General features: G+C 47.1%; 2 protein-coding genes and 1 non-coding gene across 4 annotated transcripts in view; all 3 read left to right on the forward strand.

Annotated features, from left to right (window-relative positions):
* atr (ATR serine/threonine kinase) overlaps positions 1-7942 on the forward strand; it is a 41283-nt gene extending 33341 nt beyond the window's left edge. Inside the window, exons 42-46 of the mRNA XM_055929874.1 lie at positions 5863-6019; positions 6109-6262; positions 6404-6555; positions 7419-7521; positions 7634-7942. Coding sequence (XP_055785849.1) covers positions 5863-6019; positions 6109-6262; positions 6404-6555; positions 7419-7521; positions 7634-7807 — 740 coding nt within the window. The 3' untranslated portion in view covers positions 7808-7942. The remainder of the gene's footprint in view (positions 1-5862; positions 6020-6108; positions 6263-6403; positions 6556-7418; positions 7522-7633) is intronic.
* A 176-nt stretch (positions 7943-8118) lies between these two features.
* On the forward strand, positions 8119-20253 carry LOC129859771 (mucin-17-like). 2 transcript variants are annotated; one of them, XM_055929876.1, is made up of 10 exons: positions 8120-8480; positions 8932-9073; positions 9149-9277; positions 9504-9637; positions 9793-9885; positions 15152-15235; positions 15445-15558; positions 15724-15824; positions 15908-16391; positions 16471-20253. In XM_055929876.1, exons 1-10 carry the CDS (start codon positions 8424-8426, stop codon positions 18454-18456), a joined length of 3324 nt encoding a protein of 1107 aa, XP_055785851.1. In that variant the 5' UTR covers positions 8120-8423; the 3' UTR covers positions 18457-20253. The 2 variants fall into 2 exon arrangements, with proteins under 2 accessions (XP_055785852.1, XP_055785851.1); XM_055929877.1 differs by lacking the exon at positions 9793-9885 and having other exon boundaries at positions 8119-8480.
* Positions 12533-12608, forward strand: trnaa-ugc (transfer RNA alanine (anticodon UGC)). Its single transcript has one exon. It is a non-coding gene; the product is annotated as a tRNA-Ala (tRNA).
* Positions 20254-21923: the final 1670 nt, after the last annotated feature.

Below are 21923 nucleotides of genomic sequence, written 5' to 3' on the forward strand. Positions count from 1 at the left end.
CTATACTAGGAGAGAGGTACACACACTGACCACTATACAAGGAGAGAGGTACACACACTGACCACTATACTAGGAGAGAGGTACACACACTGACCACTATACTAGGAGAGAGGTACACACACTGACCACTATACTAGGAGAGAGGTACACACACTGACCACTATACTAGGAGAGAGGTACACACACTGACCACTATACAAGGAGAGAGGTACACACACTGACCACTATACAAGGAGAGAGGTACACACACTGACCACTATACAAGGAGAGAGGTACACACACTGACCACACTCTACTAGGAGAGAGGTACACACACTGACCACTATACTAGGAGAGAGGTACACACACTGACCACTATACTAGGAGAGAGGTACACACACTGACCACTATACTAGGAGAGAGGTACACACACTGACCACTATACAAGGAGAGAGGTACACACACTGACCACTATACAAGGAGAGAGGTACACACACTGACCACTATACAAGGAGAGAGGTACACACACTGACCACACTATACAAGGAGAGAGGTACACACACTGACCACACTCTACTAGGAGAGAGGTACACACACTGACCACTCTACTAGGAGAGAGGTACACACACTGACCACTCTACTAGTAGAGAGGTACACACACTGACCACACTATACTAGGAGAGAGGTACACACACTGACCACACTATACTAGGAGAGAGGTACACACACTGACCACACTATACTAGGAGAGAGGTACACACACTGACCACACTATACTAGGAGAGAGGTACACACACTGACCACTCTACAAGGAGAGAGGTACACACACTGACCACACTATACTAGGAGAGAGGTACACACACTGACCACACTATACTAGGAGAGAGGTACACACACTGACCACACTATACTAGGAGAGAGGTACACACTGACCACTATACAAGGAGAGAGGTACACACACTGACCACACTATACAAGGAGAGAGGTACACACACTGACCACTATACAAGGAGAGAGGTACACACACTGACCACTATACAAGGAGAGAGGTACACACACTGACCACTATACAAAGAGAGAGGTACACACACTGACCACTCTACTAGGAGAGAGGTACACACACTGACCACACTATACTAGGAGAGAGGTACACACACTGACCACTCTACAAGGAGAGAGGTACACACACTGACCACTATACTAGGAGAGAGGTACACACACTGACCACTATACTAGGAGAGAGGTACACACACTGACCACTCTACTAGGAGAGAGGTACACACACTGACCACACTATACTAGGAGAGAGGTACACACACTGACCACTCTACAAGGAGAGAGGTACACACACTGACCACTATACTAGGAGAGAGGTACACACACTGACCACTATACTAGGAGAGAGGTACACACACTGACCACTATACTAGGAGAGAGGTACACACACTGACCACTATACAAGGAGAGAGGTACACACACTGACCACTATACAAGGAGAGAGGTACACACACTGACCACTATACAAGGAGAGAGGTACACACACTGACCACACTCTACTAGGAGAGAGGTACACACACTGACCACTATACTAGGAGAGAGGTACACACACTGACCACTATACTAGGAGAGAGGTACACACACTGACCACTATACTAGGAGAGAGGTACACACACTGACCACTATACAAGGAGAGAGGTACACACACTGACCACTATACAAGGAGAGAGGTACACACACTGACCACTATACAAGGAGAGAGGTACACACACTGACCACACTATACAAGGAGAGAGGTACACACACTGACCACACTCTACTAGGAGAGAGGTACACACACTGACCACTCTACTAGGAGAGAGGTACACACACTGACCACTCTACTAGGAGAGAGGTACACACACTGACCACACTATACTAGGAGAGAGGTACACACACTGACCACACTATACTAGGAGAGAGGTACACACACTGACCACACTATACTAGGAGAGAGGTACACACACTGACCACACTATACTAGGAGAGAGGTACACACACTGACCACACTATACTAGGAGAGAGGTACACACACTGACCACTCTACAAGGAGAGAGGTACACACACTGACCACACTATACTAGGAGAGAGGTACACACACTGACCACACTATACTAGGAGAGAGGTACACACACTGACCACACTATACTAGGAGAGAGGTACACACTGACCACTATACAAGGAGAGAGGTACACACACTGACCACACTATACAAGGAGAGAGGTACACACACTGACCACTATACAAGGAGAGAGGTACACACACTGACCACTATACAAGGAGAGAGGTACACACACTGACCACTATACAAGGAGAGAGGTACACACACTGACCACTATACAAGGAGAGAGGTACACACACTGACCACTATACAAGGAGAGAGGTACACACACTGACCACTATACAAGGAGAGAGGTACACACACTGACCACTATACAAGGAGAGAGGTACACACACTGACCACTATACTAGGAGAGAGGTACACACACTGACCACTATACAAAGAGAGAGGTACACACACTGACCACACTATACTAGGAGAGAGGTACACACACTGACCACTCTACAAGGAGAGAGGTACACACACTGACCACTATACTAGGAGAGAGGTACACACACTGACCACTATACTAGGAGAGAGGTACACACACTGACCACTATACTAGGAGAGAGGTACACACACTGACCACTATACAAGGAGAGAGGTACACACACTGACCACTATACAAGGAGAGAGGTACACACACTGACCACTATACAAGGAGAGAGGTACACACACTGACCACACTCTACTAGGAGAGAGGTACACACACTGACCACACTCTACTAGGAGAGAGGTACACACACTGACCACTATACTAGGAGAGAGGTACACACACTGACCACTATACTAGGAGAGAGGTACACACACTGACCACTATACTAGGAGAGAGGTACACACACTGACCACTATACAAGGAGAGAGGTACACACACTGACCACTATACAAGGAGAGAGGTACACACACTGACCACTATACAAGGAGAGAGGTACACACACTGACCACACTATACAAGGAGAGAGGTACACACACTGACCACACTCTACTAGGAGAGAGGTACACACACTGACCACTCTACTAGGAGAGAGGTACACACACTGACCACTCTACTAGGAGAGAGGTACACACACTGACCACACTATACTAGGAGAGAGGTACACACACTGACCACACTATACTAGGAGAGAGGTACACACACTGACCACACTATACTAGGAGAGAGGTACACACACTGACCACACTATACTAGGAGAGAGGTACACACACTGACCACACTATACTAGGAGAGAGGTACACACACTGACCACACTATACTAGGAGAGAGGTACACACACTGACCACACTATACTAGGAGAGAGGTACACACACTGACCACTCTACAAGGAGAGAGGTACACACACTGACCACACTATACTAGGAGAGAGGTACACACACTGACCACACTATACTAGGAGAGAGGTACACACTGACCACTATACAAGGAGAGAGGTACACACACTGACCACACTATACAAGGAGAGAGGTACACACACTGACCACACTCTACTAGGAGAGAGGTACACACACTGACCACTCTACTAGGAGAGAGGTACACACACTGACCACTCTACTAGGAGAGAGGTACACACACTGACCACTCTACTAGGAGAGAGGTACACACACTGACCACTCTACTAGGAGAGAGGTACACACACTGACCACTCTACTAGGAGAGAGGTACACACACTGACCACTCTACTAGGAGAGAGGTACACACACTGACCACACTATACTAGGAGAGAGGTACACACACTGACCACACTCTACTAGGAGAGAGGTACACACACTGACCACTATACTAGGAGAGAGGTACACACACTGACCACTATACTAGGAGAGAGGTACACACACTGACCACTATACTAGGAGAGAGGTACACACACTGACCACTATACAAGGAGAGAGGTACACACACTGACCACTATACAAGGAGAGAGGTACACACACTGACCACTATACAAGGAGAGAGGTACACACACTGACCACTATACAAGGAGAGAGGTACACACACTGACCACACTCTACTAGGAGAGAGGTACACACACTGACCACTATACTAGGAGAGAGGTACACACACTGACCACTATACTAGGAGAGAGGTACACACACTGACCACACTATACTAGGAGAGAGGTACACACTGACCACTATACAAGGAGAGAGGTACACACACTGACCACTATACAAGGAGAGAGGTACACACACTGACCACACTCTACTAGGAGAGAGGTACACACACTGACCACTCTACTAGGAGAGAGGTACACACACTGACCACTCTACTAGGAGAGAGGTACACACACTGACCACTCTACTAGGAGAGAGGTACACACACTGACCACTCTACTAGGAGAGAGGTACACACACTGACCACTCTACTAGGAGAGAGGTACACACACTGACCACTCTACTAGGAGAGAGGTACACACACTGACCACTCTACTAGGAGAGAGGTACACACACTGACCACTCTACTAGGAGAGAGGTACACACACTGACCACACTCTACTAGGAGAGAGGTACACACACTGACCACTCTACTAGGAGAGAGGTACACACACTGACCACACTCTACTAGGAGAGAGGTACACACACTGACCACTATACTAGGAGAGAGGTACACACACTGACCACTATACTAGGAGAGAGGTACACACACTGACCACTATACTAGGAGAGAGGTACACACACTGACCACTATACAAGGAGAGAGGTACACACACTGACCACTATACAAGGAGAGAGGTACACACACTGACCACTATACAAGGAGAGAGGTACACACACTGACCACTATACAAGGAGAGAGGTACACACACTGACCACACTCTACTAGGAGAGAGGTACACACACTGACCACTATACTAGGAGAGAGGTACACACACTGACCACTATACTAGGAGAGAGGTACACACACTGACCACTATACTAGGAGAGAGGTACACACACTGACCACTATACTAGGAGAGAGGTATACACACTGACCACTCTACTAGGAGAGAGGTACACACACTGACCACTATACTAGGAGAGAGGTACACACACTGACCACTCTACTAGGAGAGAGGTACACACACTGACCACTATACTAGGAGAGAGGTACACACACTGACCACTCTACTAGGAGAGAGGTACACACACTGACCACACTCTACTAGGAGAGAGGTACACACACTGACCACTCTACTAGGAGAGAGGTACACACACTGACCACACTCTACTAGGAGAGAGGTACACACACTGACCACACTCTACTAGGAGAGAGGTACACACACTGACCACACTCTACTAGGAGAGAGGTACACACACTGACCACACTATACTAGGAGAGAGGTACACACACTGACCACTATACTAGGAGAGAGGTACACACACTGACCACACTCTACTAGGAGAGAGGTACACACACTGACCACACTCTACTAGGAGAGAGGTACACACACTGACCACTATACTAGGAGAGAGGTACACACACTGACCACACTCTACTAGGAGAGAGGTACACACACTGACCACTATACTAGGAGAGAGGTACACACACTGACCACTATACTAGGAGAGAGGTACACACACTGACCACTATACTAGGAGAGAGGTACACACACTGACCACACTCTACTAGGAGAGAGGTACACACACTGACCACACTCTACTAGGAGAGAGGTACACACACTGACCACACTCTACTAGGAGAGAGGTACACACACTCAATAAAACTCACTTAAGTGTGTGTGTGTGTGTATGTGTGTGTGTGTGTGTGTGTGTAGGTATCCTGATGTCAGGTAAAGAGTTGAAGAAGTTTATTCTTCCTAAGACTGCATCGCTTGAGGAGAAGCTGAAAGTCCATAAGGATGTCCTGTGTGCCAGACACCCTCCTGTCTTCTATGAATGGTTTCTCCGAACCTTCCCTGACCCCACCACATGGTACGACCCAGTACACACACACGTTTACACAATACATTACTGGTGATTGACCGTGTGTGTTTCTGTCTCTGGTCGGTGTGTGTGTGTAGGTACAGCAGCAGGTCAGCCTACTGTCGCTCCACAGCGGTGATGTCCGTGGTGGGCTACATCCTGGGTCTTGGAGACCGCCATGGAGAGAACATCCTGTTTGACTCATTCACCGGGGAGTGTGTTCACGTAGACTTCAACTGCCTCTTCAACAAGGTGTGTGTTGCTTGGACTTGCTTGCACCTCAACAAGTTCATGAGGCCAAATTCAATACATGCCTCTCGATCCCACCCCTTCTCTCCCTCCTTTCTCTCTCCTCCCTCTCTTTCTCTCTCCCTACCCCCCTCACTCTCTCAGGGTGAGACGTTTGATGTTCCGGAAGTGGTTCCGTTCAGACTGACCCAGAACATGGTCCATGCTATGGGCCCCATGGGGACAGAGGGGCTGTTCAGAACCGCCTGTGAAGTCACGCTACGCCTGATGAGAGACCAGAGAGAACCACTCATGAGGTGCACACACACACATATAAACACAAACACACACACACACACACATATAAACACAAACACACACACACACACATATAAACACAAACACACACACACACATAAACACAAACACACACACACACACACATAAACACAAACACACACACACACACATATAAACACACACACACACACACACACACATATAAACACACACACACACACACACACACATATAAACACAAACACACACACACACACATATAAACACAAACACACACACACACACACATATAAACACAAACACACACACACACACACATAAAAACACAAACACACACACACACACACATATAAACACAAACACACACACACACACACATAAACACAAACACACACACACACACACAAACACAAACACACACACACATAAACACAAACACACACACACACAAACACACACACACACAAACACACACACATAAACACAAACACACACATAAACACAAACACAAACACACATATAAACACAAACACACACACACACATATAAACACAAACACACACACACACATAAACACAAACACACACACACACATATAAACACAAACACACACACACACATATAAACACAAACACACACACACACATATAAACACAAACACACATATAAACACAAACGCACATATAAACACAAACGCACATATAAACACAAACGCACACACACATATAAACACAAACACACATATAAACACAGAGGCTACTCAGATCAACATGTGCCAAACTAGCCTCAGCAGGTGAGTGGGACTTCAAAGGACCAATGGTAGGGTGTATATTAGTGTGTGTGTGTATAGTCAGTGTGTGTGTGTGTGTTTTTGTTTCAGTGTACTGAAGACGTTCCTCCATGACCCTCTGGTAGAGTGGAGTAAACCTAAAGGACCGTCCAAGACACAGGCCAGTGAGACTGGAGAGATAGTCAACGAGAAGGTACACACACACTCTATCCCTCTCTCTCGCTCTCTATAAAGACATGTTCATATAAAACACACTCTAAATAAATGTGAAAGGATGAACTAACTCGTCCTTTCTCCCCTCCCAGGCCAAGACCCATGTGTGTGAGATTGATCAGCGTTTGCAGGGCGTGATAAAGAGTCATAACAAAGTGTTGGGTCTGCCTCTGTCTATAGAGGGACATGTCCACTACCTCATACAGGAGGCTACTGACGACAAACTACTGTGTCAGATGTACCTGGGCTGGGGACCTTACCTGTGATACACACGGCTTCTCTGAGAAACTGTTTACAAATTCAATATTTTTCTTGTTCTGTTCATGTTTTTGTAAATCTGGAGTAATTATGTTTTTTCATGGGGCAGTTGCATATTTTCCCATAATAAAAAATCGAATGTGTGTGTGGTCTAATTGTTCAGATTACTGAGGGTTACTGAGATTACTGAGGGGCCAGTCAGTCTGTCTGGTGATGGTTGAAACAGGAACAGAGATATACATGAAGCATTGACTCACACATGACAGAGGGAGTTTGAAATTTGGCGGGATACCTAATCTTCGCGTCATAGCGCGACAAAATGTCCTTTGCAGCAGCCGCCGCGAATAGAGAAACGAGCTGCTGGAGATGTAAACAGATTCCGCTGTCATCCATTCAAACAACGCGAGATGATATGGTGGATATTCTTAGCTCTGTGGGAAATGTTATGAGAGGATACATCACCGCTAGTCATACTCTGTCTTTCTAGAATGGTCGTTGTTTACGGTCTCAGTTTTTCACATGCCAGTAATCCGGTTAGAAGAGATGTATTGTTATAGCTGTCCACGGCTGCTAGACAGCTAGCCTAGCTCGTTGCGCCGTAGGAGAGCGGCCGACCTTGACCAGATGGATATCACGAGACTCGCTGTGGATGCGGGCGCGTTTATCAACCGAGCAGTTCAGGTGAGGGAGATATTGAATTTAACTTCAGTAATCTCCAAGGGTCGATATATATGTCAATCTGATTCAGTTACATAGTAGCGGAGACGACAGTTGTGTATTTGGGGCGGCAGGTAGCCTAGTGGTTAGAGCGAGCTGACAAATCTGTCGTTCTGCCTATGAACAAGGCAGTTAACCCACTGTTAATAAGAATTTGTAATTAACTGACTTGCCTAGTAAAATAAATAAAACATATGCCTAACACATATAGCTAGTTGTCACAAGATTAAAAAAATAACAAATAAATTGTGCTCAAGTGAACAAAGCCGCTGGTCAGCAATCGGAGATTCAGCACCATTCATATGGACAACGTCACGTGACAGTGGACAGCGACGGTCTCCGGCGGGGCCATTCCTCAAATGTGATCCTTTGAAACTGCATCTCCAACTCACACATAGATGTTCTATCTCCCCAGTATACAGAGGAAGCTCTGGGGCAGGCTGAGAAGACAGAGTTGGACAGCCGGTTGGAGAGTCTCCTGGACAGAGCAGAGTCCACTAAGACCTGGACTGACAAAATCATCTCACAGACTGAGACTTTACTGCAGCCTAACCCTGGTTAGTTTTGTGTGTGTGTGTGTGTGTAAGCTAAGGGATTTTAACCTCTAGCCCCTCATCTCTGAACCCTTTTAGGAGCTCGTTTAGAGGACTTGTTGTATAAGGGTCTGGATTGGAGCGCCCCTGAGAGGCCAACCCCCCACGAGCTGCTGAGTGAAAACATGATGGACGCTGCTCTGGAACTGGGGAGACACACACCCTACGGTACACACACACACACACACACACACACCCTACGGTACACACACACCCTACAGTACACACACACACACACACACACCCTATGGTACACACACACGCACATCCTACGATACACACAGACACACCCTACGATATACACACTCTATGGTACAAACACACACACTATGGTACACCCACACACTATGGTTAGAGACTGGACATGTGTATATATATGTGTGTGTGTGTGTAGGTAGTACTCTGATTAAGTGTGGGGAGTTGGAGAGGCAGATCGGGGTGGCGAACAAGAAGCTCATCCAGAGTACAGACATCAACTTCCTGTCTCCTCTACGAAGGTTTACTGACCAGGAATACACAGTTATACAGGTACACACACCACAACACACACACACACCACAACACACACACAAACCACAACACACACACACACCACAACACACACACCACAACACACACACACACACACTATTATAACACAAATACACTCTGACAACGGTGTGTGTGTGTGCTTGTGTGTGTAGAATGAGCGCAGGCAGCTGGTGAATAAGCGGTTAGATCTGGACATTGCAAAGGCCAGACTGAGAAAGGCACAGGAAGCAGACAGCGAGGCCCGGGTGAGAACACACATACTACTGACATCATACTGCTGACCTCATACTGCTGACCTCATACTGCTGACCACATACTGCTGACCTCATACTGCTGACCTCATACTGCTGACCTCATACTACTGACCTCATACTGCTGACCTCATACTACTGACCTCATACTGCTGATCTCATACTGCTGACCTCATACTGCTGACCTCATACTGTCCACCACATACTGCTGACCTCATACTGCTGACCTCATACTGCTGACCTCATACTGTCCACCACATACTACTGACCTCATACTGCTGACCTCATACTGCTGACCTCATACTGCTGACCTCATACTGTCCACCACATACTGCTGACCTCATACTGCTGACCTCACACTGCTGACCTCACACTGCTGACCTCATACTGCTGACCTCATACTGCTGACCTCATACTGCTGACCTCATACTGCTGACCTCATACTGCTGACCTCATACTGCTGACCTCATACTGTCCACCACATACTGCTGACCTCATACTGCTGACCACATACTGCTGACCTCATACTGCTGATCTCATACTGCTGACCTCATACTGCTGACCTCATACTGCTGACCTCATACTGTCCACCACATACTGCTGATCTTATACTGCTGACCTCATACTGCTGACCTCATACTGCTGACCACATACTGCCCACCACATACTGTCCACCACATACTACTGACCTCATACTGTCCACCACATACTGCTGACCTCATACTGCTGACCACATACTGCTGACCTCATACTGCTGACTACATACTGCTGACCTCATACTGTCCACCACATACTGCTGACCTCATACTGCTGACCACATACTGCTGATCTCATACTGCTGACCTCATACTGCCGACCACATACTGCTGACCTCATACTGCTGACCTCATACTGCTGACCACATACTGCTGACCTCATACTGCTGACCTCATACTGCTGACCTCATACTGCTGATCTCATACTGCTGACCACATACTGTCCACCACATACTGCTGACCTCATACTGCTGACCTCATACTGCTGACCTCATACTGCTGACTTCATACAGCTGACCTCACACTGCTGACCTCACACTGCTGACCTCACACTGCTGACTTCATACTGCTGACTTCATACAGCTGACTTCATACAACTGACCTCACACTGCTGACTTCATACTGCTGACCACATACTGCTGATCTCATACTGCTGACCACATACTGCTGATCTCATACTGCCCACCACATACTGCTGACCTCATACTGTCCACCACATACTGCTGACCTCATACTGCTGATCTCATACTGCTGACTACATACTGCTGATCTCATACTGCCCACCACATACAGCTGACCTCATACTGCTGACCACATACCGCTGACCTCATACTGCTGACCACATACTGCTGACCACATACTGCTGACCTCATACTGCTGACCACATACTGCTGATCTCATACTGCTGACCACATACTGCTGACCTCATACTGTCCACCACACACTGCTGACCTCATACTGCTGACCACATACTGCTGACCACATACTGCTGACCTCATACTGCTGACCACATACTGCTGATCTCATACTGCTGACCTCATACTGCTGATCTCATACTGCTGACCTCATACTGTCCACCACATACTGCTGACCTCATACTGTCCACCACATACTGCTGACCACATACTGCTGACCTCATACTGCTGACCACATACTGCTGATCTCATACTGCTGACCTCATACTGCCCACCACATACTGCTGACCTCATACTGTCCACCACATACTGCTGATCTCATACTGCTGACTACATACTGCTGATCTCATACTGCCCACCACATACTGCTGACCTCATACTGTCCACCACATACTGCTGACTTCATACAGCTGACCTCACACAGCTGACCTCACACTGCTGACTTCATACTGCTGACCACATACTGCCCACCACATACTGCTGACCTCATACTGCTGACCTCATACTGCTGACCACATACTGCTGACCTCATACTGCTGATCTCATACTGCTGACCTCATACTGCCCACCACATACTGCTGACCTCATACTGCTGACCTCATACTGCCGACCTCATACTGCCCACCACATACTGCTGACCTCATACTGCCCACCACATACTGCTGATCTCATACAGCTGACTTCATACTGCTGACTTCATACAGCTGACCTCACACTGCTGACCTCACACTGCTGACTTCATACAGCTGACTTCATACAGCTGACCTCACACTGCTGACCTCATACTGCTGACCACATACTGCTGACCTCATACTGCTGATCTCATACTGCTGACCTCATACTGCCCACCACATACTGCTGACCTCATACTGCTGACCTCATACTGCCGACCTCATACTGCCCACCACATACTGCTGACCTCATACTGCCCACCACATACTGCTGATCTCATACTGTTGACTTCATACAGCTGACCTCACACTGCTGACCTCACACTGCTGACTTCATACAGCTGACTTCATACAGCTGACCTCACACTGCTGACTTCATACTGCTGACTACATACTGCTGATCTCATACTGCTGACCTCATACTGCCCACCACATACTGCAGACCACATACTGCTGACCTCATACTGCTGACCTCATACTGCTGACCTCATACTGCTGACCACATACTGCTGACCACATGGGCCCCATGTGGCTCAGTTGGTAGAGCATGGCGCTTGCAACGCCAGGGTTGTGGGTTCGATTCCCACGGGGGGCCAGTACAAAAAAAAAGTATGAATGTATGTACTTGTAAGTCGCTCTGGATAAGAGCGTCTGCTAAATGACTTAAATGTAATACTGCCCACCACATACTGCTGACCTCATACTGCTGACCACATACTGCTGACCACATACTGCTGATCTCATACTGCTGTCCACATACTGCCCACCACATACTGCTGACCACATACTGCCCACCACATACTGCTGACCTCATACTGCTGACCACATACTGCTGACCTCATACTGCTGACCTCATACTGCTGATCTCATACTGCTGATCACATACTGCCCACCACATACTGCTGATCTCATACTGCTGACCACATACTGCTGACCTCATACTGCCCACCACAAACTGCTGATCTCATACTGCTGACTTCATACAGCTGACCTCATACTGCTGACTTCATACAGCTGACCTCACACTGCTGACTTCATACTGCTGACTTCATACTGCTGACTTCGTACTGCTGACTTCATACAGCTGACCTCACACTGCTGACCTCACACTGCTGACCTCACACTGCTGACCTCATACTGCTGACCTCATACTGCCCACCACATACTGCTGACCTCATACTGCTGACCTCACACTGCTGACCTCACACTGCTGACCTCATACTGCTGACCACATACTGCTGACCACATACTGCTGACCTCATACTGCTGATCTCATACTGCTGACCTCATACTGTCCACCACATACTGCTGATCTCATACTGCTGACCACATACTGCTGACCTCATACTGCTGACCTCATACTGCTGACCTCATACTGCTGATCTCATACTGCTGACCACATACTGCTGACCTCATACTGCTGATCTCATACTGCTGACCACATACTGCTGACCTCATACTGCTGACCTCATACTGCTGACCTCATACTGCTGATCTCATACTGCTGACCACATACTGCTGATCTCATACTGCTGACCTCATACTGCTGACCTCATACTGCTGACCACATACTGCTGACCACATACTGCTGACCTCATACTGCTGACCTCATACTGCTGATCTCATACTGCTGACCTCATACTGCTGACCTCATACTGCTGACCTCATACTGCTGACTACATACTGCTGACCTCATACTGCTGACCTCATACTGCACACCACATACTGCTGACCTCATACTGCTGACCTCATATTGTCCACCACATACTGCTGATCTCATACTGCTGATCTCATACTGCTGACCACATACTGCTGACCTCATACTGCTGACCTCATACTGCTGACCTCATACTGCTGACCACATACTGCTGACCTCATACTGCTGACCTCATACTGCTGACCTCATACTGCTGATCTCATACTGCTGATCTCATACAGCTGACCTCATACTGCTGACTTCACTCTGCTGACCTCACACTGCTGACTTCATACTGCTGACCTCACACTGCTGACTTCATACTGCTGACTTCATACTGCTGACCTCACACTGCTGACTTCATACTGCTGACTTCACACTGCTGACTTCATACTGCTGACTTCACACTGCAGACCTCATACTGCTGACTTCATACTGCTGACTTCATACTGCTGACCTCACATCGCTGACGTCTTACAGCTGACCTAATACAGCTGACCTCATGAATTGACCCTTCGCTAACCAGCTGAGCTAGCAAACAATGTAACAAATTATAATTTTTGAATCTCAAAATGCTCTGCATTTCAGGAATCACAGTAGCAAGTACACCTGGTGCGCTGTTAAATTATTTTACCATTACTTATTTATTTTTTTAAAGAAAACTCTCAGTTTTTGCCATAGCCCTCACTGGCTTTCATACGATTTAAACGTGAGCTTGTTCTATGTGTCAGGCTGGATGACAGTTGCTATCCATTGGACCTACTCGGACTTCAAATCAAATCAAATCAAATTTATTAGTCACATACACATGGTTAGTAGATGTTAATGCGAGTGTAGCGAAATGCTTGTGCTTCTAGTTCCGACAATGCAGTAATAACAACAAGTAATCTAACCTAACAATTCCGCAACTACTACCTTATACACGCAAGTGTAAAGGGATAAAGAATATGTACATAAAGATATATGAATGAGTGATGGTACAGACGGCATAGGCAAGATGCAGTAGATGGTATAGAGTACGGTATATACCTATGAGATGAGTACTGTAGGGTATGTAAACATAAAGTAGCATAGTTTAAAGTGGCTAGTGGTACATGTATTACATAAAGATGGCAAGATGCAGTAGATGACTTAAGGAAGGGTCAGTGGTTGCTTGAACGATTTATGCGTAGTTGGGTCAGGAGAGGAGGAGTGCCTTATGTTTCCAAGAGTGTCAACCGTGCACAGCATCAAAAGTCAATTCTCATCGCTCTCTCCTCTATCTCTCTCGTACGTTCTCTCTCATTCTCTCTCTCTCCCTCTGTTTTCTCGCTCTCTTTCTTTCTCTCTCTCTCATTCTCTCTCTCTCACTCTCTGTGTCTCTCTGTCTCTTTTTTTCTTTCTCTCTCAATCTCTCTCTCTCCCTCTGTTTTCTCTCTCTCTCTCTCCCTTTCTCTCTCTCAGGGTCTAAATGCTAACCCATTAGGAGAGGAGTATGTAGCTCATGTCTCCTACATGTTCAGCTTCCTACGAGTCAGATGGCTGAAGGTCAGTCCTCACATATACACATGCACACTCCCACACACTTGTTTTAACATCAGCTAGCAGAACACAGTAAGACTGGACGATATGATGAAAATGGACCAGCAGTTTTCTCATTGGTTGGTCCTGTTCCTGTATATCTTCTCATTGGTTGGTCCTGTTCCTGTATGTCTTCTCATTGGTTGATCCTATGTATCTCTATCCAATGCTGTCAGATGTGGGCCCAGGAAGTCTCTCAGGCTGAGATGGAGCTGAGGATCTCTCAGTGTGTGTTTGACCGACAGTCAGAGATCACCAGACTACTGCTGGAGGGAATCAACACTACACATGTATGTACCAACACGCACACACACACACACACACACACACACACACACACACACACACACACACACACACACACACACACACACACACACACACACACACACACACACAGACTGGCATTAACACAGACACCTGCTCACTCTCTCGTTCTACCCTGTCTCTTGCAGGCTGCCCATTTGAGAAGTCTGTATGACTTTGTAGAAGCCCAGGGTAGCTACTACGCTCAGTGTTACCAGCTCACACAGGACCTACACACCCAACTGGCCAGGTGTGTGTGTGGTGTGTGGTGTGTGTGTGTGTGTGTGTTTGTTTGTTTGTTTGTTAACTGCTTTTTGTTTTCTCTCATTGTAGCGCTCCCCCTCTGATCTGCTACAATAACAACTGGCACTTAGAAACTAACCAACCCTCCACAGGTAACCTGCCCTTAGCAACCATTCAGCCCCTAGCAACCTGTGACTCTTCAACAACCAACCAGGCAACTAGCCAACCCTTAGCAACCAACCAGGCAACTAGCCAACCCTTAGCAACCAACCAGGCAACTAGCCAACCCTTAGCAACCAACCAGGCAAACAGCCAACCCTTAACAACCACCCAGCCCTTAGCAACATGTGAGTCTTCAACAACCATCCAGGCAACTAGCCAACCCGTAGCAGCCAACAAGGCAACTAGCCAACCCCTATCAAGCAACCAGGCAAACAGCCAACCCTTAGCAACCAACCAGGCAGCCAACGAGTCCTCAAAAACCAACAAGTCCTCGACAACCAATAAGTCCTTGACAAACAACCAGACAAGCAGCCAACTCTTAGCAACCACTGGATCCTCTACAACCAACCAGGTAACCAACTAGTTTAGATTAGTTTATTAGACAAAAATCACATATCAAGGTCAGATTTATTTCCATTTTGGTCTGCTAGGCCTCGACAATCATCCAGTCAAACAGCCAACCCCTAGGAACCAACCAGGCAACCAGCCAACCCCTAGAAATCAACCAGGCAACCAGCCAACCTCTACAAACCAACCAGGCAACCAGCCAATCCCTACAAACCATCCAGGCAACCAATGAGTCCCCAACAACCAATGTGTCCTCATCAACCAACCAGGCAACAAACCAACCCCTAGCAACTAACCAGCCCTTGACCACCAACCAGGCAACCAAACAATCCCTAGCAACCAACCAGGCACCCAGTCAATCCTTAGCAACCATTGAGTCCTCACCAATCAACAAGTCCCCGACAAACGACCAAGCAACCAGCCAACCCTTGACAATCAACCAGGCAACCAGCCAACCATTAGCAACCGATGAGTCCTCAACCACCAACCAGGTAACTAACCAACCCTTACAAACCAACCAGGCCAGCAATGACTTCCCAATAATCAACGAGTCCTCAACAATCAACCAGGCAACCAGCCAACCCTTAACGACTTACCAGCCCTCGACAACTAACCAGGCAACCAGCCAATCCTTAGCAACTAACCAGGTCCCCAGCCAACCCTTTACAACCAGCTGGGAATCTTTCAAACCCTTAGCAACCAATGACTCATCAACAACCAACGAGTTCTCAACCACCAACCAGACAACTAGCCAACCCTTAGCCACCAACAAGGCAACCAACCAGACAACCAATGTGTTCTCAACAACTAATGAGTCCTCGACCACCAACCAGGTAACTAACCAGCCCTCGACAACCAATCAGGTAACCAACCAATCTCTAGCAACCTACCGGACAAACAGCCAACCCTTAGCAACCAAAGAGTCGTCAACAAACAACGAGAACTTGACAAACAACCAAGCAACCAGCCAACCCCTGACATCCAACCAGGCAACCAGCCAACCCCTACAAATCAACCAGGCAACCAATGAGTCCCCAACAACCAATGTGTCCTCATCAACCAACCAGGCAACAAACCAACCCTTAGCAACTAACCAGCATATGACAACCGACCAGGCAACCAGTCAATCCCTAGCAACTGACCAGGCACCCAGTCAATCCTTAGCAACCATTGAGTCCTCACCAATCAACAAGTCCACGACAAACAACCAAGCAACCAGCCAACCCTTGACAACCAACCAGGCAACCAACCAACCGTTAGCAACCGATGAGTACTCAACCATCAACCAGGTAACTAATCAGGCCAGCAATGACTTCCCAATAATCAACGAGTCCTCAACAACCAACCAGGCCACCAGCCAACCCTTAACGACTTACCAGCCCTCGACAACTAACCAGGCAACCAGCCAATCCTTAGCAACTAACCAGGTCCCCAGCCAACCCTTTACAACCAGCTGGGAATCTTTCAAACCCTTAGCAACCAATGACTCATCAACAACCAACGCGTTCTCAACCACCAACCAGACAACTAGCCAACCCTTAGCCACCAACAAGGCAACCAATGTGTTCTCAACAACTAATGAGTCCTCGACCACCAACCAGGTAACTAACCAGCCCTCGACAACCAATCACGTAACCAACCAATCTCTAGCAACCTACCGGACAAACAGCCAACCCTTAGCAAACAATGAGTCGTCAACAAACAACGAGAACTTGACCAACAACCAAGCAACCAGCCAACCCTTGACATCCAACCAGGCAACCAGCCAACCCCTACAAATCAACCAGGCAACCAATGAGTCCCCAACAACCAATGTGTCCTCATCAACCAACCAGGCAACAAACCAACCCTTAGCAACTAACCAGCATATGACAACCGACCAGGCAACCAGTCAATCCCTAGCAACCAACCAGGCACCCAGCCAATCCTTAGCAACCACTGAGTCCTCACGAATCAACAAGTCCCCGACAAACAACCAAGCAACCAGCCAACCCTTGACAATCAACCAGGCAAATAGCCAACCGTTAGCTACCAATGTGTCCTCAACCACCAACCAGGTAACTAACTAACCCTTACAAACCAACCAGGCCAGCAATGACTTCCCAATAACCAACAAGTCCTCCGCAACCAGCCAACCCTTAGCGACTCACCAGCCCTCGACAACTAACCAGGCAACCAGCCAATCCTTAGCAACTAACCAGGTCCCCAGCCAACCCTTTACAACCAGCTGGGAATCTTTCAAACCCTTAGCAACCAATGACTCATCAACAAGCAACGAGTTCTCAACAACTAGCCAACCCTTAGCCCCCAACCAGACAACTAATGTGTTCTCAACAACTAATGAGTCCTCGACCACCAACCAGGTAACTAACCAGCCCTCGACAACCAATCAGGTAATCAACCAATCTCTAGCAACCTACCGGACAAACAGCCAGCCTTTAGCAACCAATGAGTCGTCAACGAACAATGAGAACTCAACAAACAACCAAGCAACCAGCCAACCCTTGACAACCAACCAGGAACTCATCGAACCCTTAGCAACCAACAAGTCATCAACCACAAACCCGGTAACCAACCAACCCTTACAAACCAACCAGGCAACAGACATCCCTTGATAAGCCACCAGGAAACCATCAAACCCTTAGCAGCCAATGATTGCTCAACAATCAACGAGTCCTCGACAACCAACGAGAACTCGACAAACAACCAACTCTCAACAACAAACCAGCCCTTAGAAACCAGCCAGTCAACCGGTCAGCCTGCTGGTGGTCCTGTAGCTGACTGAACAGTCTGACTGTGGAACTGTTTGTATGAATAGCGTGCGTTTATACTGTGGGTTTGAGTTGTGAACATCTCCTCTCTGCCAAAACATCAGCTACCATGGCTAGTTCCTAAATGAAGGCTCTGACCTAAAGCACGAAGGAAAATAGGGTGTCACTTCAGATTGGTCCAATGTCGTAGTGGTGAAGGGCAACACAGCTATAGGGGCCGTCTATGAACTGTAGCAGGCTTGTATTGACCATTCACCAGTGTTGTTGTTGGACCCAGCAGGACACAAGCGTACGGGCTAATCCAGGAAGAGTAAGAGGACGTGCTACTATGAAGTCATCAGTGGGAGGAATGTCTTAGATGTTATCTACTGTCCTGTCATAACCTGTATGTGTCTATCAAAGCATCCATGTACTCTTTAAGGGAGTTACGTATACAGGCCTGAATGTATGTATATGGTGGTGATCTATAGTATGTGCAGGTTATCTGGATGTATATGTATGTAGGTTACTGTATATGGTGGTGTAGATCTATATGGTTGTTATAGACTGTGTCTATTTGGAGACTTAGAAATGGAGGAACACTGACACCTGTGTTTACATGATGTCTTGTGTCGTCTGAAAACAGTTTGTGTGATCGAGAGGTGACATTTTGTTGCAAATGTAACACGTGTGTGTGTGTGTGTGACCCTTCACCTCTATAGGGTGAGGTCATTTTCCATATGGCAACATGTCGTGCTTATTCCATAGTATTAAACATATACACACACACTTACAGCCTTGAATATAGGCCCACCAGGCTAAACCGTGTAAATGTTTCTGTCTACAGATGTTTTCAATTGACCCTGCCTGACAGGACAGCTATACACTCACTCTCACACTCACACACACACACACGACAGCCCCGCCTCAATCTGCTGGTGCTGATGTCTACATGGTTACTCTGGGTTACTGGGACACACACAACACACACACATTAACTATTGAGGTTAACTTGGCAGGGTTGTTTCAGTGACATTATAATGTTGTTTAATTATTAACTCTGATCATATTAGATCGTCTGGCATTATTTATAATCATATTAAACAGATAATGAGGCTCTGGTGCAGTGTGATGTTTATCAGAGCTCTGAATCTATGGCTGCGGTGTTCCCGGTCTGGACCCTGTTCAGACTATGATGTGTGTGTGTTTGTCTGTGCGCACACCCGCCCTCTCTGAGCTGAGAGTCTGTATCAGAGCCAAATGAGAAGTCGGACTCTTAAATCCGTCCATGGCTGTCGGTATTCCTGGTTTTCATAATAACTGCTTCCTGTGACTATGGAAGGCTTCACCTGTCCGTCAGCACGGAGGTCCGACTCCGACCCGTCAGAGAGACGCCTCCTGGTGAGATGTTTTACGGACATCCTGTGTGGCTGAGGAAATATGAACTCCAGATCTGCCCACACAAACACTCACACACACGGACAAAGCTTTACTTAGTACGCTGTTTGGGGATATAACATTTTATAATAAGTTAACTTTCAAAAAATTCTAAATAGCATGTTGTACAGTTAGTCAATTGTAAATACTTTTATTAAGCTATATGTAGGTGAGAATTGTGGTTCGGTTTAGGAGATATTTTACTAAACAACAGTTGCATACTTCTCACGGTCTTCTACACCATGAGCCGACCTGTGGCGAGGTGAACCTTGTCTGGAAGTTCTTGGTCATAGTTTCTCTATCTCCATTGAGTGACCTGTCTTTTGTACACGTACTGCTTAGGAAGGGTGACACAGTCAGGTATGTACACACACACAACACACACATGCTTATTGGACCGTGCAGGAAGAGCAACAGCATGATGTCACCAAAACATTCCCATCTAAAATAGTAGTGAGTGCATATATTTAATACTCTATATGCGTACTGCATTAGTATCGAACAGCCCCCGTGATATGCAACTTTTCAGGGAAGTTAGAAACTAATATACACAGGCAGTTAGAAAAGCCAAGGCCAGCTTTTTCAAGCAGAAATGTGCTTCCTGCAACACAAACGCAAAAAAGTTCTGGGACACTGTAAAGTCCATGGAGAATAAGAGCCCCTCCCAGCTGCCCACTGCACTGAGGATAGGAAACTCTGTCACCACCGATGAATCCACTATAATTGAGAATTTCAATAAGCATTTTTCTACAGCTGGCCATGCTTTCCACCTGGTTACCCCTACCCCGGTCAACAGCACTGCACCCCCCACAGCAACTCGCCCAAGCCTTCCCCATTTCTCCTTCTCCCAAATCCAGTCAGCTGATGTTCTGAAAGAGCTGCAAAATCTGGACCCCTACAAATCAGCCGAGCTAGACAATCTTTCTTTCTGAAATTATCTGTCGAAATTGTTGCAACCCCTATTACTAGCCTGTTCAAGATCTCTTTCGTGTCGTCTGAGATTCCCAAAGATTGGAAAGCAGCCGCGGTCATCCCCCTCTTCAACTCTAGACCCAAACTGCTACAGACCTATATCTATCCTACCCTGCCTTTCTAAGGTCTTCGAAAGCCAAGTCAACAAACAGATTACCGACCATTTCGAATCCCACCGCACTTTCTCCGCTATACAATCTGGTTTCAGAGCTGGTCATGGGTGCACCTCAGCCACGCTCAAGGTCCTAAACGATATCTTAACCGCCATCGATAAGAAACAATACTGTGCAGCCGTATTCATTGACCTGGCCAAGGCTTTCAACTCTGTCAATCACCACATCCTCATCGGCAGACTCAATAGCCTTGGTTTCTCAAAT

The sequence above is a fragment of the Salvelinus fontinalis genome, chromosome 7, assembly GCF_029448725.1.
Source record: "Salvelinus fontinalis isolate EN_2023a chromosome 7, ASM2944872v1, whole genome shotgun sequence".
In the NCBI taxonomy this organism is placed as follows: domain Eukaryota; kingdom Metazoa; phylum Chordata; class Actinopteri; order Salmoniformes; family Salmonidae; genus Salvelinus; species Salvelinus fontinalis.